At 35.0% G+C, this 24,609-nt stretch overlaps 1 protein-coding gene across 1 annotated transcript; it reads left to right on the top strand.

The window, feature by feature from the left end:
- Positions 1-450: 450 nt before the first annotated feature.
- abcd1 (ATP-binding cassette, sub-family D (ALD), member 1) lies at positions 451-22,777 on the top strand. The gene is made up of 10 exons (XM_073818974.1): positions 451-2,308; positions 4,292-4,472; positions 8,751-8,893; positions 9,320-9,491; positions 10,740-10,834; positions 13,015-13,160; positions 16,416-16,561; positions 18,094-18,178; positions 18,743-18,868; positions 22,468-22,777. The coding sequence occupies exons 1-10, from the start codon at positions 1,385-1,387 to the stop codon at positions 22,775-22,777; spliced, it is 2,328 nt and encodes a 775-aa protein (XP_073675075.1). The 5' UTR covers positions 451-1,384.
- The last annotated feature ends 1,832 nt before the right edge of the window (positions 22,778-24,609 follow it).

The raw sequence follows: 24,609 nt of genomic DNA, 5'->3' as shown, positions 1-24,609 counted from the left end.
TTGTTCTGAAAGTGAACTACTCCTTTAAGTGAATGTTAAATTTATCAGTATATTGTAATATGTGAGAAATTATATATTGTTGTTTCTGATTGTAGTCTAGACAGAGTGATAGTCAATGCAAGAGCAAATGGGAGACTGGGACAAGATGCCCCTACCGTCCCCTTAAATATTTTACGCCCTTGCATTCTGTAATATTACATTATAGATGTTTTTTTTCTTCTTCTTTTTTGCAAATTTTCCAACTTTGGCCACGTATTACTTGTCCTGCACAATATTTTGCCACAATAAAACTAACCAAGAATAGTAAAAACGCCAGTGGTAATGAAAACAACAGTCGTGTGTGACTTTTGTAATATGTGGGTTGAGCTAGTAATCTCCGTGTTTACTCCACCTATCGGCGCAGTTTACTGTAATTCTCCTGCCTGAGACCCGGTGAGGCTGATGGATTTACGTCGCCCGGACTCACACTCACCGGCGGCTTTTCATCTGCATTCGGACCGTTTAATTCGCTAAATGACAGAGACTGCATGTGCTCTTCACGATGAGGGTCTGTCACATTTCCGATCTGCTGTGAAAATGACCTTTGCATGGATCAAACAGACGGAAAGTTGGACGGAGGAAGTTAAAGTAAAGTGAATATATTAGCCAGCAGCGCTAGCAACGCGGCTCAAACGACACTTATTTGATATTTACATGCTGTGTGATTCAATATAGTGGAGATGTAAACGTGTATATGGTGTTTTATGTAGTTTGGTGTCACCCCGCTGTTGTTTTTAGTGTTCTTGAGTTTATTAGCTTGCCTTGCTTGCTAGCTGTCATTTGAACTAACGTTACCTCTGAAGTCACGACACGTTGTTTGCCAGTTCATTTACCACGTTCGGTATAACGTTACTCTACGTTAGTTTACCTAGAAATATGAACATTTAACTTCACTTTATCTTATAAACAAACAACATTTCCCACAATAATCGTTCGGGAGAAATCGTTCATAGCATTAAAATGACAACTGTCTCAAATGTTTCTCATTAAACGTCTTAGCAGAAACAAATATTGACACAAATGAGATTGTTGACATACAGTTAGAGGCCTATGGTATAGACTCGTTTGTTAGAATGAGACATATTTGAGTTTATTTCTCTTCTGAAACTTTAGAGGAGACACTTGTAAGATTGCAGGCTCTTAATAACAGATTTACACACAGCTCTTCTCCATTTAATCTCATTGCTGTTTCTGAAACTTTACAATAGAATGTGTTAGACATGCTGTCAGTTTGCTGAAATTGCATTTATACTAGTTTACATGAACATACATCCATATAGCTGTGTACCTGCTTTTCAATAACCTTCATTTTGAATGATCTCAGTATCAATAAGCTATAAAGAAAATGTCTGTGTATTCAAAACTGCCCTCCAAGATGAAGAAGCCCTTTGTGAGAAACACCATTCTCCTTCTTGTTGCCCTTTACGGGGCAAAGAAACTTTCCCCTTACCTATATAGCAAGCTCAAAGGAAGGACTAGTAAACAGGTTAAAGGCTCCGACCCGGTTACCTTCAACGGAGAACCCCAAGAATTGGAAGCTGCCAAGAAAAAGAAAAGCTCCCCGGCTGTGAACCGTGAATTCTTCGAGAGGTTGATTCGTCTCTTGAAAATCCTCTTTCCTCGGCTTTTCTGCAAAGAACTCGGCCTGCTCGGTTTCCACTCCCTAGCTCTCATTTCACGCACCTTTCTCTCCATCTATGTAGCCAATTTGGATGGGCAAATAGTGAAAACCATTGTGAAGAAAGACCCCAGAGCATTTGTGGTTGAGTTAACCAAATGGCTGCTCATTGCCATTCCCGCCACATTTGTAAACAGTGCCATCCGTTACCTGGAGGGCCAGCTGACCCTCGCTTTTCGCACCCGGTTGGTCACCCACGCCTACATGATGTATTTTAGTGATCAGACATATTATCGTGTCAGCAACATGGACGGCAGGCTGGCGAACCCTGATCAGTCCTTGACCGAAGATGTGGTGATGTTCGCTGGCTCTGTGGCTCATCTGTACTCGAACCTGACCAAGCCCATCCTCGATGTAGTTGTCACCTGTTACACGCTCATCAAAACCGGCCAGTCAAAAGGTGCTGACACAACATGGCCCTCCATCATAGCTGGCGTTGTGGTGGCACTTACTGCCAAGATTTTGAGAGCGTTCTCGCCCCGTTTTGGTAAGCTGGTGGCCGAGGAAGCCAGGAGGAAAGGCGACCTGAGATACATGCATTCACGCATTATCGCCAATTCAGAGGAGATTGCCTTCTATGGAGGACATAAGGTAAGAGAAAAGCCTCTTGGGTAAGTTTTCTGTCACCATTTACTCACCCTCATGTCTTTACAAATGTGCATGACTTTGGAGCACAAAAGGAGATGTTTAGCAGCATGTTCACGCTGCTCTTTTTCATATTATGAAAACAGACAGTGATCAAGCTCCAAAAAGAAAAGTCGTACAGTTAATACATTTCATCATCACCTGCTTCTCAAGGATTGGAAATATACACTTCCGGTTTCTTCTGCTCACCAAGCCTGCATTTATTTGATCTAATCCAAAGTACAGCAAAAATATTTTTACTATTTAAAATGACAGTTTTCTATTTGAATATATTTAAGAATGAAATTTATTCCTGTGATTTCAAAGCTGATTTTTAAGCATCATTAGTTCAATCACATGATCCTTCAGACATCACTCTAATATTCTGATTTGCTGCTCAAAAAACATTTATTATTATTTTGTTCAAATCAGCTGGCTGAGTAGAACTTTTTCAGGTTTATTTTGATGAAAATAGAGTTTCTGAAATAGAATCTTTTGTAACATTATAAATGTCTTTATCATCACTTTTGATCAGTTCAAGTATTTTCTAAGTAAAAGTATTTTACTGGAGTAATGTTGCTAAAAAAATGTAGCTTCAATCAAGGAAATAGATTACATTTACAAATATGTTCAAATAGAAAACTTTTATTTTAAATAGTAAAAAATTTTTTTTTCTGTACTTTGGATCAAATAAATGCAGGCCTGGTGAGCAGAAGAGGCTTCTTTAAACAACATAAAAAAATCTTACTGTTCAAAAACTTTTGATTCGTAGTGTAAAATTATTGTGGTGCTTTCTTCATTTTCAAACTGTGGGCTTACAAATATAAAGTTATTAATATGTAATTATTATTATTATTATTATTATTATTATTATTATTATTATATTTAATAATATAATATTGTTTAATTTATTATTATTAATAAATTTATTATAATTTCATATGATATTTTATTTATTTTATGTTAACTTTAGATAGTATTATTTAATTTTAACAATTGTAAATGTATGTAATTATATTATATATTATATTTTTAATTATATTGTATGTTATATTTTTATATTAATATAATTGGCTTGCTTGCTGGAGTTTTTGTAGAGCATATTTGGTATGGAACAATAATTACTGTCAAAAAAAGTGTTACATTTTATAAATGTATACATTAGAGTTTAAACTTTTTTTTTAAAGAAATTACTATTTTTTTCAGCAAGGATGCATTAACTTCATTAAAAGTGAAACGAGAGAATTTATTATATAATTTATTAATAAATAATAATTGTATAATAATTATTAAAATAATTATAGTTAATAAATAATATATTTATAATACTGCAAAGGATTTCTATTTCAAATAAATGCTTTTCCATTAAACTTTCTATTTATCAGTATTTATCAGTAATATTAAGCAGCACAACTGTTTTTAACACTGATATTTTTTGTGTTCTATAAACTAAAAATCATATACTATATGTTTGGGGTTGAGTGTGAATAAAAGATGACAGAACTTTCATTTATGGGTGAATTATCCTAACAGGTGTTTAAGGTCATTTTGTTCTTGTGTCCCAATGACAAAGCAAGTGGCCCTGCTGAACAAACAGTGCCCCATGCCTGCAATGGGAAATGTTCCTGAACTTCACAGTCATATGGCTAAAAAAGTGTTCATAGAGAGAAGTCATGTGATGTGTCTGAATACAAAGAAGGGCCTGGAATTGGGGCAAAAGTCTCTGTTCGTCTCTTTGACCTGAGGCCCACTTTTACACACACTGCACTTAACTCTCCTTAACCTACATGATGATATTTGTCACTTATAAGTGCTAAAAGTTATGAAATGACATCATCATGAATCAGGAAGCCTGACACTTCATTATTGGAAACTAAACTTGATGTTATCTTGTTGTGTGTGTATCTGCGTGTATGCGTGTCTGCGTGTCTGCATCTGTGCCCTGCGCAGATTGAGATGTTGCAGCTGCAGAGGAGCTACACCGCGCTGTCCGAGCAGATTAACCTGATCCTGTTCAAGAGGCTGTGGTATGTCATGCTGGAACAGTTCCTGATGAAATATCTCTGGAGCGCATCGGGCCTGGTCATGGTCGCCGTGCCCATCATCACTGCCACCGGATACTCTAAATATGGTATGGATTCAATTACGATTATCTGTAGTTCCTGTTCTCTCTCTGTGTCTGTGGCTCCAGACGTTTTGGCTCTGTGATTGTTTCAGTCCAAAACTTATTTGAACATCCTTGAGCTTGTTGATATGGTGTTCTTAAAGGAAACACAATGTAACACAATGAAATTTTTTGTGCCTGATGTTCGCTTTTATAGTATCATTCAAAGTTATATTATGAAAATGTTTTACAATTAAAATGACATTTCTATATGAAAATATTTTTGAAAATGTAATTAATTCCTGTGATGAAAAACTGATGTCACATGATCCTTCAGAAATCATTCTAATATGCTGATTTGCTGCTCAAGCTTATTTGATGAATAGAAACAGCATTTATTTAAAATAGAAATATTTTATAACACTATAAATGTCTTAACTGTCACTTTTGATCAATTTAATGGGTTAGAATTAATTTTTCATGTGTTACTATTATATTATTGTTATTTTATTTTTTTACTGACCCATGCTGCTCTGTATTCCACCACTTAATGAAAGATAAAAAGTTTTTTTTTTCTTTCAGAATTATGTAATACAAACTCACAATTGCGAGTTATAAAGTCAGAATTGTGAGTAGGGGTGTGCAAAGCAGCCGGTATTTGTATCTGTATTTGTATTTGTTGAGGGGGGAAAAGTATTTGTATTTGTATTCGAGTAAAATTCAAAATAGGCGTAAAAATAATGAGCTATGCTAAGGTTAACTAGCCTATAGCCTACATCTTGCTGTCTGCAAAAGACAGAGTAACTTAAACGTACCATATAAGGGGTCGTTCACATGTCGCGCCTAAAAACGCATGGGAAACGCAAGGCGCGCCGCTTTCTCCTTCTTTCCAAAGCGCTCTGTAGCTTGCGTTCCCGTGGCGTCTGCCGTTGCTAAGCAACCATGACCAGCGCTCTCCATGAAGACGCGGAAGTTTCAGCAAAGGAAATGGATTTCTAAAACTAAAAATTGCTTGCAGTAGCTCTGCTACTAAAAACTGTTATCCCTGTAACAGCTATGACCGGCTGTTCCTCCAACTTGGCTAAGCTTTTGATGTTTTTCATGAAAGGAAGAAGCTGATTCGTTGGTTCTTGTCACATGACCCGCGGTGCGCTCGCGGCATTCTGAAAAGTTGAGATGTTTTTAATCTCGATGCGGCGCGTCGCTTCCATTATGAGCGCGCATCATTTGAAATAATGAACTTGAGCGTGCAAAAGACGCTACATGTGAACGGCCCCTAATGGAATAATCTTCCGATCAAACTCCGCTTCCCGAAAGTTATAAACTGCCTCCGGAACCCAGTTAAGGTACAAAAATCTATTCAACAAAAATAGTGATGCGGTGAAATCTTTTTTCGCTCAGCCGAGCCTTCTCTGTTGCTGTGTGGAGCAGCCTGTGTCAGTCACCTCTTTTACCCCCCACCCCCCGACTCCTGAATGTCACTCACTCACTCACTCACTCATGCGGGCATGCACTGTGGTCTCCTGAGGAAACGCAGCTTTTTGATATAAAGTTTTTTTGTTCCCGAATACAAATATTTTCTTTAAGTATTTGTTCGAAATAAGTATTTGTTAAAAAACAGGCTATTTGTGCCTTTCCGAATACCATATTCGGGTTCGGCTCCACCCCTAATTGTGAGATATAAACTCAAAATTACAATTTCCAAAGTCAGAATTGCGTGATACAAACTCGCAATTCTGACTTTTCTTTTTTTTGAATTGTGTGATGATAACTTTTGTGAGTTACATTACTTCTGACTTTTTTATGCAATTATGACTTATTCTCAGAATTGTGAGAAATAAACTCAATTGCGAGTTATAAAGTCAGAATTGTGAGATATAAACTCACAATCGCAAGTTATAAAGTCAGAATTGTGAGATATAAACTCACAATCGCAAGTTATGAAGTCAGAATTGTGAGATATAAACTCACAATCGCAAGTTATAAAGTCAGAATTGTGAAATATAAACTCATAATCGCAAGTTATAAAGTCAGAATTGTGAAATATAAACTCACAATTGCAAGTTATAGTCAGAATTGTGAAATATAAACTCACAATCGCAAGTTATAAAGTCAGAATTGTGAGATATAAACTCACAATCGCAAGTTATAAAGTCAGAATTGTGAAATATAAACTCACAATCGCAAGTTATAAAGTCAGAATTGTGAGATATAAACTCAATTGCGAGTTATAAAGTCAGAATTGTGAAATATAAACTCACAATCGCAAGTTATAAAGTCAGAATTGTGAAATATAAACTCATAATCGCAAGTTATAAAGTCAGAATTGTGAAATATAAACTCACAATTGCAAGTTATAGTCAGAATTGTGAAATATAAACTCACAATCGCAAGTTATAAAGTCAGAATTGTGAAATATAAACTCATAATCGCAAGTTATAAAGTCAGAATTGTGAAATATAAACTCACAATTGCAAGTTATAGTCAGAATTGTGAAATATAAACTCACAATCGCAAGTTATAAAGTCAGAATTGTGAGATATAAACTCACAATCGCAAGTTATAAAGTCAGAATTGTGAAATATAAACTCACAATCGCAAGTTATAAAGTCAGAATTGTGAGATATAAACTCAATTGCGAGTTATAAAGTCAGAATTGTGAAATATAAACTCACAATCGCAAGTTATAAAGTCAGAATTGTGAAATATAAACTCATAATCGCAAGTTATAAAGTCAGAATTGTGAAATATAAACTCACAATTGCAAGTTATAGTCAGAATTGTGAAATATAAACTCACAATCGCAAGTTATAAAGTCAGAATTGTGAAATATAAACTCATAATCGCAAGTTATAAAGTCAGAATTGTGAAATATAAACTCACAATTGCAAGTTATAGTCAGAATTGTGAAATATAAACTCACAATCGCAAGTTATAAAGTCAGAATTGTGAGATATAAACTCACAATCGCAAGTTATAAAGTCAGAATTGTGAAATATAAACTCACAATCGCAAGTTATAAAGTCAGAATTGTGAGATATAAACTCAATTGCGAGTTATAAAGTCAGAATTGTGAAATATAAACTCACAATCGCAAGTTATAAAGTCAGAATTGTGAGATATAAACTCAATTGCGAGTTATAAAGTCAGAATTGTGCAATATAAACTCATAATCGCAAGTTATAAAGTCAGAATTGTGAAATATAAACTCACAATTGCAAGTTATAGTCAGAATTGTGAAATATAAACTCACAATCGCAAGTTATAAAGTCAGAATTGTGAAATATAAACTCGCAATTGTAAGTTATAAAGTCAGCAATACTAGATAAACTATTTAGATCTCTTTAGAAAAACTTGGTGTTCTTAAAGGAAACACAATGTAACACAATGAATTTTTTGTGCCTGATGTTCGCTTATATAGTATCATTCAAAGTTTGGGGTCAGTAAGATTTAAATTTTTTGAACATTTGCTCACCAAGGCTGCATTTATAATACTATGTTCTCAGAATAGCCAGTTTATATCTAACAATTCTGATTTAATAACTTTTATTAAAGCAGTTTATATCATGCAATTTAGAGAAAAAAGTCAGATTTGCGAGTTTATATTTTGCAATTCTGACTTTATAACTCGCAATTGAGTATATATTGCGCAATTCTAATTTTTTTCATGCAATTATGACTTTTCTCAGAATTGTGAATTATAAACTTGCAATTGTGAGTTATAAAGTCAGAAATACGAGATAAAAACTATTTAGATCTCTTTAGAAAAACTTAAGATCTCATAATTCTAAGGTTTTTCAAACAATTTTGACTTTTTTTCTCAGAATTGTGAGTTACAAAGTCCAGTTTTGGGGGTTAAAAAAGACTGTTCTCAGAATAGCCAGTTTATATTTAACAATTCTGACTTAACTCAGAATTATGAGTTTATATCATGCAATTTGGAGAAAAAAGTCAGATTTGCAAGTTTATATTTTGCCATTCTGACTTTATGACTTGCAATTGTGAGTTTATATTTTGCAATTCTATCTTCATTTTCTAGAATTGAGTATGTATCTTACAATTCTGACTTTATAACTCACAATTGTGAGTTTATATCTCACAATTCAGAGAACAAAAGTCAGAATTGCAAGATGTAAACTTGCAATTGTGAGAAAAAAAGTCAACATTTTTAGATGGAAAAAGTTTCAATTACATTTTCTTTTTTAATTCAGTGGCAGAAACAGGCTTCCATATCCCTGTAAGACCTCAAAACAGAATCCCTAAAATGTCAATTCTCATAGTCTTGTTCTTGTGACGTCCATTTAGATTCAGAGGATGTAAAACAGGCAGCCCTCGAGATGAAGGAAGAAGACTTGGTTAGTGAACGCACACAGGCCTTCACAACAGCCCGGAACCTTTTGAACGCCGCAGCTGATGCAGTCGAAAGGATCATGGTCTCCTACAAAGAGGTGAGATGCATTTCACTTACTAACTATACAGAAAGCGCATTCAAATCTAGATGAAGCCGTAACAAATTTTGCCTGCAAAAGAACAACCTAAGCATAAGTTATGAATATGCACTACAGTATATGTACAAAAACTAAACACAATTACTGAGAAAATGATCTAAGTTGTTCTATAATAAATCAATAAATCTGAACAATTTTAAATAACCAACCACAATTTGCTTTTTGTATTTGATGTTTAGGAGTGGGTAAATTAAATGAGGAAATTAAAGAATCTACAATATTTATCATGTCTTTTTGTCATGTAAATGTAGTGAACCATGTGCATTCAATTCCAATAAATCATTCCCTGACATTTTCCAACTACTCATTTTAGTCTATACAAGGTTTCATGTGTAAATGTGGCTAAAAAGACTGATCTCATCACAGGTCACAGAACTGGCTGGATATACGGCTCGTGTGTATGAGATGTTCGAGGTGTTTGAGGATGTGCGTGTCGGAGAGTACCGCCGTTCAGCCACAGAGATGAAGCCAGAAGAAACAGGGACGGCTCGGAAGATAAAACATGGCATGAGAGTGGAGGGACCGCTGCAGATCAGAGGTTTGATGAACTTTAGTCTGTTTTACTTGTGTATTTTGTAACTTCACAGCTGTTTGAAACAGCGTACGATATGAAGACTTAGTATACTAATTACCGATATGCATTGAATATGCAGACGATTTACTACATTTGACAAAATGTGACCCTGGACCAAAAACACAAGTAGCACGGGTATATTTGTAGCATTAGCCAACAATACATTGTATGGGTCAAAATTATGTAAAAAATCATTAGGTAAATAATTAGTCTTTAATATTAAGTAAAGATCATGTTCCATGAAGATATTTTGTAAATTTCCTACCACAGATATATCAAAACTTAATTTTTGATTAGTAATATGCATAGCTAAGAACTTAATTTGGACAACTTTAAAAGCGATTTTCTCAATATTTAGACTTTGTGTCCCCCTTAGATTCTAGATTTTCAATTTCTTTTTTAAAATTGACCTTTATGGCTGGTTTTGTGGGCCAGGGTCACAAATATATCCTATACAGTAAGTGCATACTGCTTGGAATACTGTATCCCACAATTCAGTGTGCTTGACTTTACCTTCCATTTTCGGGGTGGCAAATAAACCGCAAGCAATTTAATCTATGGTTTTGATTTCATCTCTCCTATTGTTTGATTGGTCTTCCAAAAATGAGCACATTATCACACAAAAAATGCTAAATAATCATTTTTATTACCAAGTTAATAAATAGATGCCATAGAATAGCATACTACAAACAGCTGCAGTTGAGAAGTTTGAGATCAGTATTTTTTTTTCTATTTTTTTAAAGAAATTAATACTTGTATTCTGTAAAAATGCATTAAATTGATCAAACTTGACAGAAAAAAAACTTTTATGATATTACAAAACAACAAAAACAATCAAATAAATGCTAAATGTTTTACTGTATATTAAAAAAAAAAAAAATTAAGCAAAACTTTTTTTAACATTGATGATAAGAAATGCTTCTTGAGCAGCAAATCAGCTTATTACAATGATTTCTGAAGGATCATGTGACACTGAAAAAAAGGAGTAATGATGCTGAAAATTCAACTTTGCATTACATAAATTACATTTTAAAACATTTTTAAATAGAAAACAGTTATTTTAAATTGTAATAATATTTAGTAACATTATGATTTTTTACAGTATTTTTGAGCAGAGACAAAGAGACTAAAATCTTACTGAAACCTTTCAATAGTAATCAATACTTTTATACATGTACATTAAGTAACTTATGTTTGTGTGTGTTTGTTTAGGCAAGGTGATTGATGTGGAACAGGGCATCAAATGTGAAAACCTGCCTATAATAACTCCTACAGGGGATGTGGTGGTTTCCAGCCTGAACATGCAGGTAAATTCACATCTTAAACCCTTCTTGAGTCATTTTAATACATAATCAAATTATTGCAGTGCAAAATTGGCATGCGGGTGTACAGGTAGTAGGCATTGCATACTTGTTACATCCAACTAAAACCACTCTCCGTTTTCCAGCTAAGAAGACTGTATATTAAATTATTTCTATCTCCATGCTGCAATATCTTGTGCTCATGCAGAGTAAATGAGTCAGTGGTCTGATGCAACATGCTGTTCTCTGCATGATTTATGCGCATGTGAAGTGTGAATATGTCAATGAGGCTGTTAACTGTTCTTATTTCTCTAGCCTGGTTCTGTGAGTACTTCACTGATAATACAGCTTTGCTAATCAGTGCCTGACCTTTGACGGTTTAGCAGAAGATATATTATGAAACCCCCATGGAGAATTTGTATTTATGTATTTTGCTCATTCACTCTTACTATGTCCATTTTTTCATGCATCACCTGTTATCTTACATTAGCTTATCTTTATGTATATTTGAATTAGGTTTCCCTGCCTGTGCGCTGGTAAGAGATATAGTCAATTATTCTGTACAATCCAAAACATGTTGGCAGGACTTGCAGCCGTAAACTTTAAAGCTAGCTAGATAAGTGCAGCAAAATATATTGCAGATTTTTCTTTGATATCTTCTCACCACTGCTGTTTATTATGCACATGTTTTAGATAATGCATGCAGAGCTGATACATTGATAGTTGACTGACAACGTAGACATGTGTGGGTGTTTTCTTTAGTGCCAGGTTAATATTTAATACAAATGTATTAAAAGATACACAACAAGTCATAAGCTTTTGAACAGTAAGGTAATATTCTAATATGCTGACTTGCTGTTCAAGAAACATTTTTTTAGTTAAGAAAATGGCAATAAAATGTGAGAAGAACTCAAATTGTGTCAGAACAAATTCATCTTGATAATGTCAGATAACTCTGATAGAAAAGTATGTCAAATCAAATTTTTGGTCCCAAAGTTTTATACATTTGACTGGAAATCCACTTTATGATGAATTTTTGTCACAGTTTACTTCATTTTGCTATCCTCAATTACATAAACAAACTATAGTGTCCTGCACCCACTATTAAAAAAAAAAAAAGAAAAAGTTATATCTGGTGTCTGAATAATGTCTGTATGCACCTGTTGTGAATCCGAGGGAAATTACTATTTCTATTTACTATTGAGAATTATTTTATGAAACAAGTCTAGAATGCACTAGTTATGAATGCAGTGTGTGCTTTATGTGCACACATTTCTTGAGTCTGGATTGAGTATCTTATGATTAATTCATGTTTCCTGCTAAATTCTGAGAAATGGGTCATGAGTACCACAGTGTGACCCCCCTCTGGTCTGCCCCGGACAATGTGGTGATTATATTCCGGTCGCGCGTTGGTGTGCTCTTAGGGTTTCCACAACAGCGCCTCGATTTGCAGGGGCGGCATGGTGCTAATACCCTCTCATGGCCCTGATGTCGCAGTCATGCGGTGCGCTCATGACACAATGAACATTACCCACAATGCTTTCTCAGATGGTTTTTAGAGCCAAAAGCAGCCAAGCCAAGAGGAAGAAAGCATGGTAGACAATGATGTCACAGATAAAACCTATCACGAAGGCCAGATGGAATGTGTGGTTGTTACATTTTTGGATGTATTTTGTCAGTTCTCTCCGGTTAAATCTGCACTTTGCTGCCAGACAGCCATTAGTAGACTAAAGTCACTCGACCAGCATGTCTCTATACTTAGAATTATCATTAACGCCGCTTCCAGATGTTTTGAGCGCGGATGATTCACATTGGTTTGGTGTTGTGTTGAAGGTCTTTTAATAGTAATTGACGCTCCAGCAGGAAGCCGTGCTGGTGTGTTTATGTGTGTCTGGTGAATGGATGGCTTTAGCATAATGACAGGGTGTAGAGAGGGAGCGATCTGTTTTTCTCTGTATGTTGTGCTGCAGAGAGGCCTTTGAAAACCATCAAGCGTTTCCCATCACAGTGGCTCCTTTTAACCCTGTGGCTTTACTGAATTTGTAAACACATTTAGCTGTTTCCCGTGGTTTGTCCCTCTGTGCATCTCTCTCTCTCTGTGGGGGGGTTATGTGATCGGCTGCATATATGTTTCGTTCGTGTGTCTTTAGTAACATGTTAAAGGGATGTTGGGTATTTCTCTCCAGGTTGATGGAGGGATGCATCTGCTGATCACGGGCCCCAACGGTTGCGGAAAAAGCTCTCTGTTCAGGATCTTGAGCGGCCTCTGGCCCGTCTACAGCGGAGTGCTTTACAAGCCATCACCGGAGCACATGTTTTACATACCTCAAAGGTACTGACTGCACACTGTGACCTAAAAACTATGCACTACAAGTATGCACTTCACTGGTGATGAGACGGTATATGCTTTTAAAGGGTTAGTTCACCCAAAAATAATTTACTCACCGTCCTGGCATCCTAGGTGTATATGACTTTCTTCTTTCACATGAATCCAGTCAGAGTAATATTAAAAATTAACCTGGCATTTCCAGAATTGAATGGGTGGGTGTTTCTCTTCATCAGTGCAAAACAAGTCCAATAAAGTGCATTCATCCATAATAAAAAGTGCCTCACATGGCTCTGGGGGGTGAATAAATGCCTCCTGTAGGGTATCGATGCGTTTTTGTAAGAAAAAAAAAACAATATTTAAAACAAAATAATAACTTTAATCTAGCTTGCGCTAACAGTCGTACATGGAAGCAGCTCAGAGTGGATGACCCATGCACCTGTGAGTCTTGTGAAAACCAACGTTTGTTTACAGGAGCAAAGGAAGAAAAGTTACCTTACTTTAGCAAAGGAAAACCAGTCTCCTCTTGGCTTACATCAAAATCCTCTGTCATTTTGTCTTTACAAATCCTTTTTGTACATCTAATTGCGCGTCCACTTTCATCAGGTCTCATCTGTTATGGATGGATGCAATTTATTGGACTTGTTTTGAAATGTTATAGAGAAACACCCGCCCACTGCCATGATAAAGCTTGGGAGAGCCAGAGCAATTTTTATTATAAGTAGTCTGAAGGAAGGAAGTCATATACACCTAGGATCCCTGAAATGTGAGTAAATAACAGGTTAATTTTTGGGTAAACTAACCCTTTAAGTATGTAGTAAGCAGGACTAGGGTTGTATGTGATGAAAAGTTATTAGGGATGTAATGGTATCATCTATATCGTGGTATTGCGATATCAAAACTGTCTTGGTATCATTACATGATGATATGAAATGATAGGTCTTCCGGGCAAAAACCATAGTTTAAAAAATTTACTTAAACGTCTTATTCTAACATAAAAGGTCTTTAATGTTGTGTTTTAGGCTATTATGCTTTGGCACAATATCTGTCAAGTTAACTAAAACCGAAAACACAATATGGCTTACTCTCTTCATCAAGCCTGTTTTTGCTGGGGCGCACTTCGTTCAGGCGATCAGCTCGTGATCTGGTGTTTTCTGCACCTCAGAACGTCTCAGTTCAAGTTGAATGAATGCAGTGAACTAATTTATTGCGCACTTTTGGGGACGCAACGGCCACCGGTTATGCTTTATTCTCACGTCAGATGACTACAGCATTTCACTAGATTTGTAAGGAGATGCAATTTTATAAGCCTGTTTTCACTAAACCTGGAGTTTTTTATCAACATAAAAGCTCTACTGCAGTTTCTGTCAAAAATAAAAGCTTGACAGTGCAGTATGAATTGCTGACAGCTAACAGTTTAAATGGGTAACGTTACTGCAGTCCAAATTCAATATATCTTTTTCAGGTGTGGAAATTAGGAAAGAAGAATTGTAATATCCCTACTGTAGTGTACCTATGAAATATTCATTTTTATTTATTTTACGGCGCAATTGTTTTACATTAGATGGCTATTACTGTTATAGGAATAACAATAATATAAAATTGTTATTATATTCAAATTTTTATATTCAACCAGTGTGAATGCAATTTAGAATGAGACAGTATATCACAAATAAAAAGAGGGTTGAGTCTTCTTTAAAGTTCAGGTTCAAGTCAATTTGCTGACTTTTTTTCTGACTTAAATTTTCTTAGTTAAGAACTTGGGTTTTGAACTCTCAAAGTGCATTAGATAGAAGAATTCAACTTTAAAATGGTCAAAATATTAATTCTTTCCAAGTCTTCATTTGTCTTTTTTAAAAATATCACAACAAATATCATATTGTGGACTTAACATCGAGATAATATCGTATTGTGAGATTTTTATATCATTCCATTCCATATTGGGAAAACTACAGATGTCATAGAATTGTGTATTGATACCACAGATCTCTTTGTGATGTTAAAGTGGTAATGAACTGCCTCTGTTCTTTATTTTGTACTGTTTTCTGAGGTCCACTTAAAATGTTATTGTAATTTATATTACATCAAAAAGCATCATAATTTAGAAATATAGGCTTTTTCTGTCCTGTTTTTAACCCCACTCAACAGAACACTCTGAGTTCTGAAACATACAGGATGTTTTTATAGTACATTGACCTCTTATATGTAAAAAGATCAAGGGAATTTTGTTTTTTCAGTGTATGACCCCTTTCAAGTTAGTACCTTGAAATAAATTAATAAATTTTATAAGCAGCATAGCAGCTTTCACCCTTGAATTGTTTTTGCAAAAGAATCAAAGAAACAATCAAAAAAGATGAAAAAATATTGCATGACCACACAATTTGAAATCCAATATGTCATCCAGACACCTTTGACATGTTTTTGTCATTGTACTATGATTCGAGATGAGCTTATCCTTCTCTTGAAATGCATACAGAATATTATGTGCATGCCAGTAGTTTACAGATTGGGTTATGATTGTAGGAGGCTGTTGATTTCTCTTTGTGCCGGTTCAAGGCCCAGCACAAAGACGCAGTCTGCTGGATTTTGTTTAAGAATTAAGATCAATTAGAAGGCAGAAACGTGGGTGTGCGTGCATGTGTTTATTTCCATTTCCCACGCCGTGCCAGGTTAATTAGCGCTGATGAGTGTGCTGATTAAAAAGAGGAGCACAATCCAAAAGCAGTCAGCACATATGGTGCTCCTGTGACTGCGTTACATGGCGGCTTCATTACAAACCCAACAGGAGTACAGCATCACTTTGTGCTCATGATCACACAACGGGATGTGTCCAACATCATTTTGAACCAGCAGCTGCTTGTCATTTGGCCCGCTGAACGTCTCTGTGTATCAGGACCGTTAAAGAGAAAAAAAATTGAAAAAGACTTTCGACTGCTTTTTAGAAGATTTGGCTAATGCACAATGATTTAAGTAGACTGCATTTTTAAACACTGCGCCCATTGCCTTAGTTTTATGAGAATTATTAATACAAGACGCGGAAGACAGAGGATAGATGCATAGATAGATCAAACAAGACATACTGTGAAAATAGCATTACATACACAGTGAGAAATATGAGTGTTATTTAGAAGTAATACATAAGTAATTTAATATACTAAAAAAAGATGTGGTCTCAAGTTTCATTTGAGCTCATCTGAAACAAAAAGGACTAGCTGATTAAATCCTAGGATTTCGGATTTATTGTTTTTCTGCTCTTTTCAGGCCTTATATGTCGGTGGGAACGCTGAGAGATCAGGTCATCTATCCTCACTCTCTTCAGGAGATGCAGGAGAATGGCATCACTGACCAGCAGCTGGAGGACATCCTCAAAACTGTGAACCTCTGCTACATCCTGGAGAGAGAAGGGGGTAAGAGACATCACAGGAACGTCTTCAGATGTCAGCTATATAACCTACTGTAGCTACACGTGGCAGAATCTGTGAAATGTTAATTATTATTACATTTCTTTTAGAATTGACCTGAATAAGATATTTCACATAAAAGATGTTTACTTATAGTCCACAAGAGAAAATAATAGTTTAATTGATAAAAGTTACCCTGTTCAAAAGTTTACATACCCTTGATTCTTAGTACTGTGTTGTTACCCGAATGATCCACAGTTGTGTTTTTTTTTTTTTTTAGTGATAGTTGTTCATGAGTCCTTTGTTTGTCCTGAACAGTTAAGGTCCCACAAATTCTGTGGTTTTTCAGCATCTTCTCACACTGAGGACAAGTAAGGGACTCATATTCAGCTATTACAGAAGGTTCAAACACTCACTGATGCTCCAGAAGGAAAAACATTGCATTAAGAGCTGGGGGTGAAAACTTTTGAACAGATTTGAAAAAGTGTATATTTTTCTTATTTTGTCTAAATGTCATATTTTTTTCATTTAGTACTGCCCTTCAGAAGCTACAGACGATACTTACATGTTTCCCAGAAGACAAAATAGTTAAATTTATCCTGTTCTACAAATTCCCTTGGGTCTGAATGCATTGTGCCAAATAATTTGAAACAATGAGGGATTTTTCTGAAAAACATATTCTCATTATATAAATTCAACTATTATTTTCTCTTGTGGACCATATGTAAACATCTTTTATGTGAAATATCTTATTCAGGTCAGTGCTAAATTAAAAAAAATAACATGCATTTTGTATGATCCCTTTTATTTTGGTAAAATAATTAACATTTTGCAAATTCTGCAAGTTGTATGTAAACTTTTGACCTCAACTGTAGGTATAATATAAAATGTACACTGATTACATTTTTCAAAAATTCATTTTTTTTTCGCCAAGGTTGCAATAAATTGTTTAAAAGACTTGAATAATGTATTTATTTCAAATAGTTAAAATAAACGTTTTATTCATTGAAGTATCCTAAAAAATATCCTTAATATTTGAACATTTTCAACAACAGCAAATCAGCATATTAGAATGATTTTTGTAGGATCCTGTGACACTGAAGACCAGAATTATGATGCTGAAAATTCAGCTTTGCATAACAGGAATAAATTACGTTTTAACATATATATTACAATTGAAAAGATTTATATTAAAAGTGTAATATATTACTGTTTGACTGTATTTTTAAATGCAGTCTTGGTCAGCAAAAGAGACTTTAAAAACATTAAAAATCTTACTGACCTCAAACTTTTGAACAGTAGTTCACATAATCTGATATGAATGTTTATTTTCACCAGTGCTGTGAAATAAAAACAAGCACAGCACATTTACTGTACTGGATGTAAAGTGTTGAACTAACAGATTTTTAAGATAAAATATTAATAGCATGAAATTAATAATGCATGTTTAAATTATTCAGTAATATGGAAGAAGCAATACTGCATTAGTAGTAAACATACATTATTGTTAGTATTTAAACATTATTAAATATTGTCAGGTTGGAACGCAGTGAGCGACTGGAAGGACGTGTTGTCTGGAGGAGAAAAGCAGCGGATGGGCATGGCCAGGATGTTTTACCATAAGTACGTCTGTTCTGTTTGACTCACATTTTATTAAATATGACAAATTTCTTTAACATGCTTAATACTGGACTTAGTCTATTTAAATCCACGTTAATGCCAGTTAAGAATCAGGGATATTACTGGGATATTTTCCCAGTGAAAATCTTTCAGTTGCTGGTAGATAAGATAATTGGTAGAATGACTTTCTCTGTCTAAAATGAAAAAAAAAAAAAAAAACACTTTGAAGATGCTAAATTATGATACATGTAAGAAAGCTGCTCATGGTTTCCTTAAAGCCACTGAAGTGATAAATATTCAATTACTGAACGTTATTAGCATTTAACCGGATTCAGTGGGTGTTTTTGGAATCTATACAGCTCACTTTGCATTTGAAGCGAGCAGCTGCTTTAGGGGAGATTATTGTAGAACCGCCGAGATATTTATTAATGGGGAAGAAAAAAAGCCGCTGTCAAAATATAAAAAATTAAACAATTCAACTGCCGACTACTGCTTTTAAGTCTGTTTTAAAAGTCCCCAACAACTTGTGTGTTTAAAGCTGATAAATCTCTGGTTTATCTCTAACAGGCCTCAATACGCCCTCCTGGATGAGTGCACGAGTGCTGTGAGTATTGATGTGGAGGGCAAAATCTTTGAAGCTGCAAAGGATGCTGGGATTGCGCTTCTCTCTATTACACACCGTCCTTCTCTCTGGTGGGTTTTCAATCGTATGAAAATGAAGAGCAGTTCCTTTATTGCTAGTAGGGGAGAAAAAGTGTATTTGTGTTCGTTCAGGAACTGAGCACTGAATCATAAACACATAAGATTAAAGGGTTCACATGATGGAAAACAGGATTTTTCTTGCTTTTTTGAAGTTGAAGTTTGATGTACTTTGTAGACATACTCTAATATTCACAACATAGAAAAAAGCCAGACCACACAGACTAGTTATCCAACAAAGCTGCACTAATGGGTTGTTAAAGGTGCTGAATGCATGGCATAAAATTACAAATAGGTGCCCTGAGAGAAAACACCTGTCTTTGTGATCGAACTAGGCAAAATAAAGAATCAGGGGAGTGGCCCACGCTCTTTTAGTCAATCGGAAAACTAGCCACGATGAATCATGCCATGCCTTTGGGTTTTGGAGAAAGGGTGTGTGGAAGTTAGCAAGTGCATCTTTTAAGTGATCATCGTGACATTGCATCCATGAACACACATAACATAATACCTTTTAAATATTTTTTTAAAGAAAATATTATTTCTCTTCAGCAAGGTCACATTAAAAAGACTTCTATAATGTTACAAAAGATTTCTGTTTTGAAATAAATGGCATTTTTTAAATGTCCTATACATCAAGAACCCCGAAAAAAAAAAATTGTGGTTTCCAGAAAAAGATTGTAGTACTGTTTTCAACATGATAATAAAAAGAAGAGTTTCTTGAGCACCAATTCTAAATCATATTAGAATGATTTCTAAAGGATCATGTGACGCTGAAGACTAACGAAAATCCAGCTTTGCATCACAGGAATAAATTACATTTTAAAATGTATTCAAATAGAAATCAGTTTTCTTAATTTGTAATAATATTTCACAATTTTATGTTTTTACTGTATTTTTGATCAGATGTACAGTCAGGTCCATATATATTTGGACACTGACACACTTTTCATAATTTTAGCTCTGTATGCCACTAGAATAGTTTTAAAAATGATACAATCAAGATGAAATTGAAGTGCAGACTTTAAGCTTTAATTCAAGGGGTTGAACAAAAATATAACATAAAATGCTAAGGAATTACAACCATTTTTATACACAGACCCCCCATTTTCAGGGGCTCATAAATAATTGGACAAATAAATATAATCATAAATAAAATGTTCATTTTTAATATTTTGTTGAGAATCCTGTGCAGGCAATGACTGTCTTAAGTTTGGAACTCATGGACATCACCATAGACTGGGTTTCTTCCTTTGTGGTGCTTTGCCAGGCCTTTACTGCAGCTGACTTCAGTTGTTGTTGGTTTGTGGGTCTTTCTGCCTTTAGTTTTGTCTTCAGCAAGTGAAATGCATGTTCAATCAATTTGAAATCAGAAGATTGACTTGGCCATTGCAGAATATTCCACTTTTTTACCTTTAAAAACTCCTGGGTTGCTTTTGCTGTATGTTTTAGGTCATCGTCCATTTGTACTATGAAGAGCCGCCCATACAACTTTGCTCCATTTAACTGAATCTGGGCAGACAGTATATCCCTATACACTTCAGAATTCTTTCGGCTGCTTCTGTCTTCTGTCACATCATCACTAAACACCGGTAACCCAGTGCCACTGGAAGCCATGCTCATGCCATTACACTGCTCCACCATGTTCACAGATGATGTTGTTGTAGGCTTTGGATCATGAGCTGTTCCAAGCCTTCTCCATACTTTTTTCTTCCCGTCATTCTGGTACACATTGATTTTAATTTCAGCAGTCCAAAAAATGCTTTTCCAGAAGTATGGCTTTTTTAAATGTTTTTTGACAAAGTCTAATCTGGTCTTGTTTGCACCTTGTGGTAAACCCTCTCTATTTTGCTCTGGTGAAGTCTTCTCTTGATTGTAGACTTTGACAGTGACACGCCTACCTCCTGGAGAGTATTCTTCACTTGGTTGGATGTTGTAAAATGTCTTATTACCATGGAGAGGATCATCCAATCATCCACCATACTGTCGTCTTTTGTGAACATCCAGGCCTTTTTATGTTGCTGAGCTCACCAGTGTGTTCTTTTTCTTCTCAGAATTCACCAAACTGTTGATTTGGCCACTCTTAATGTTCCTGCTATCTCTCTGATGCATTTCTTTTGTTTTTGAAGCCAACAATTGTCTGTTTTACTTGCATGCAGAGCTCCTTTGACTGCATGATGGGTTCAGAGCAACAGCTTCCAAATACAAATGACACACTTAGAATCAACTCCAAACCTTTTACCTGGTTAATTGATGTAGAAAAAATGAAGGGATAGCCCACAACTGTCCATGAAACAGCTTTTGAGTCAACTGTCCAATTACTTATGGTCCCTTGAAAAAGGGGGGAGGTACATATTAAAGAGCTGTAATTCCTTAACCTTTCTACCAATTTGATGAGACTGCCCTAAAAATTAAAGCTCAGAGTGTGCACTTTAAGCCCATATTCATTGTATAACTGTAACTTGAATATGTTTTGGTCAACAGCTAAAATAATAAAAATTGTGTCAGTGTCCAAATACATATGGACCTGACTGTATACAGCCTGGGTGAGCAGAAGAGTCAGAAACATTTGAAAAATCTTACTGACCCCAAACGTTTGAACATTAGTCTATACAGTTTAAGTCAAAAGTTTACATACACCTTGCACTTTTTTTCTTTTCTTTTTTTTTAGCATTTTTGTGTATTTGAACCCTTTCCAACAATGACTGTATGACTTTGAGATCCAGGAACCAGGGCTGTAAACTTTTGAATGGAATAAGGATGTGTACATTTTTCTTATATTTTCTAAATATTATGTATTTTTTAATTTAGTACTGCCCTTCAGAAGCTACAGAAGATACTTACATGTTCCCCAGAAAACGAAATCTTCAAATCAAGAAAGTTTCACTCCCAAGCTTCTAATGCATTGTTTTTCCTTCTGAAACATCAGTGAGCGTTTGAACCTTCTGTAATAGTTGCAAATGAGCCCTTCAGTTGTCCTCAGTGTGAAAAGATGGATCTCAAAATCATTCAGTCATTGTTGGAAAGGGTTCAAATACACAAAAATGCTGAAAAAACAAAACAAAGAATTAGTGAGACCTGAAGGATTTTTCTAAAGAACAGCAGGCAGTTTAACTGTTCAGGGCAAACAAGGAACTCATGAACAACCATCACTAAACAAAAACAAAAAAACACAGCTGTGGATCATTCAGGTAACAACACAGTATTAAGAATCAAGTGTATATAAACTTTTGAACAGGGTCATTTTTTTTTTAATTCAGTTATTATTTTCTCTTGTGGACTATATGTAAATGTCTTATGTAAAATGTCTTATTTAGGTCAGTACTAAATAAAAAATAACATGCATTTTATATGATCCCTCTTATTTTAGTAAAAACTTGGATTAATCTTATAAGTCAACTTTTTAGCGATTAAATACTTAACAAACTTTTAAAAGTGTACAGTATGCTCATAGTGCTGTAAAAGTTTGAGGAAACAGCCCATATTAGGACACTGCACAATTTGCTTTCATCCAGAGAATGATTTACTAGTGTCTCTGTGTTACTTTAAAAACAGTCAAAATTACACACCTTGTCCTGAACTTCCTCTGTTGACAGGAAGTACCACTCCCACCTGCTGCAGTTTGATGGCGAGGGCGGCTGGCGCTTTGAAAAGCTGGACGCCTCCACGCGCATTTCCCTGCAGGACGAAAAGCTCCGGCTCGAGACCCAGCTCTCGGGAATTCCCAAGATGCAGCAGCGGCTGGTAGAGCTGTGCCGCATTCTGGGGGAGGACAGCAGTCTGCCGAACCCAGGGGAAGTGGAGGAGGACGACAGTATGGAGGGAGAGAGGGAGCAACAGAAGGAGGGGGAGGAGAAGGAGAGAGATGTGGTATCTGGTGGAAAAGGGAAAGACCTTATGGAGTGATTTGCAGTCAGATGATGGATGCATTCAAGGCCAGGTGTGTGTGCATACATCTGCCCACATATGTTTAGATGCATGCATTGACAAGAGAATGTGTCTCTAATAGGGTTGGGAATTAAGAACTTAATCAAAAAGAAATGCTAGAGCGGGAATCATTTTAAGGATGTGTTAACAGTTCTAGAACGTTTGCATTCCACCAACGATTCAGAAGAAACGCTGTTATAAAATATGAATAACAGATGAGCACATCAGAGCCACCTTGAACCACCTTTGCTGTGTCAAGATGATCAACGTGCATCTTATTTTTTATGAGCTTGCATGAGAATCAGCAATCAAAGGTTGAGTGTGTAATTGTCGATTTCCGTGATTTAAAAACTCTGAAAAAAACAGCTATAACCTTTGCATTTTCACAGACTTTGATTACATTTTAAGCTTGTGAGTCATTGAGAGCTGAATTCAGAATGTCGTCTTGATGTTCCTGGTCAAAAATGACTGCCCTTTAAGAAAAAAAAAAAGCTTATATAAATCTTGTTATGCTATGTTTTCACCATTGTCAACTTGTTTTCTATCAATCAGCACAGACTTGGTGTATCTTTTTGAACTGACTGATCGTAGGCCTCATTGATCTGAACTTATGCAACTGAGTTTTTGACTGAAAAAGCATTATTTTTTAATAAAAACTGAGAGATCAATCAATCAGTTACAAAAGGACGTAAAAAAAATCTATGCTACTTGAAAGTCAAGTTGATAAGATTAAATCCAATATTTGATGAAAATATAGCATAGCGAGAAATTTATTTATAAGCAATTCTTTGTAGACTGGTCATTTTTACCAAAATCACCAGAACAGAGCATGAGGGTTAAATTTAGGTAGCAAACCAGATGCAGAAGCCAATTAAAATTTGCATTAATATTTAAAATTTAGAATTTCAAGAAATAATGTAGCTGTCGTTTTATATAGAAATTGGCAAGAAAGTTTTGAAAAACTTTATTTTTGGAGGTTTAAAAGAGGTCTCTTCTGCTCACCAAGCCCGCATTTATTTTATCCAAAGTACAGCAAAAACAGTACAATTTTTAAATATTACTATTTAAAATAATTGTTTTTTATTTGAATATATTTTAAAATGTAATTTATTCCAGTGATTTCAAAGCTGAATTTTTAGGATCATTACCTCATTAGTATCATTACATTTATCATCACTTTTGACTAATTTAAAGCATCCTTTCTAATTAAGTATTCATTGTTATCATTTCTACCCTTCCCCCTTTTTTGAACGGTATACAGTATTGTGTAATGTTACAAAAGCTTTTTATTCCAGAACTGTTTTAAATATTGATGCTAATAATGAATGTTTCTTGAACAGCAAATCAGCATATTATAATAATTTCTGAAGGATCATGTGACAGTAATATTTACCTTTGATCACAGGAATAAATTTCATTTTTAAATATATTCAAATAGAAAACAGTTATTTTAAATAGTACAAATATTTTGAAATGTTACTGTTTTTGCTGTACTTTGGATAAAATAAATGCAGGCTTGGTGAGCAGAAGAGACTTCTTTAAAATATATTAAAAATCTTACTGTTTAAAAAGATAAAATGCAGTAACTATGAACATAAGAACCTATTGTTTTTATCCAAGAATGGTATAATACATGAAATTCTTAACTTGACACCAGGCTTTTGAGGTCAGTTGAATGCATTACAATAGTTTTCCTATCATTATCCATTTTTTTTCTTTGAAATGATTAAAAGAACCATTAACAGACCCGTTGAGGAATCAGAATTGAAATCAGATTTCCATCTGTAGTCTCTAGACCGAAAACGCACAGT

The sequence above is a fragment of the Garra rufa genome, chromosome 15, assembly GCF_049309525.1.
Source record: "Garra rufa chromosome 15, GarRuf1.0, whole genome shotgun sequence".
NCBI lineage: Eukaryota > Metazoa > Chordata > Actinopteri > Cypriniformes > Cyprinidae > Garra > Garra rufa.
Note: the sequence above shows the minus strand (reverse complement) of the source record. Positions and strands in the feature narration are given on the sequence as shown.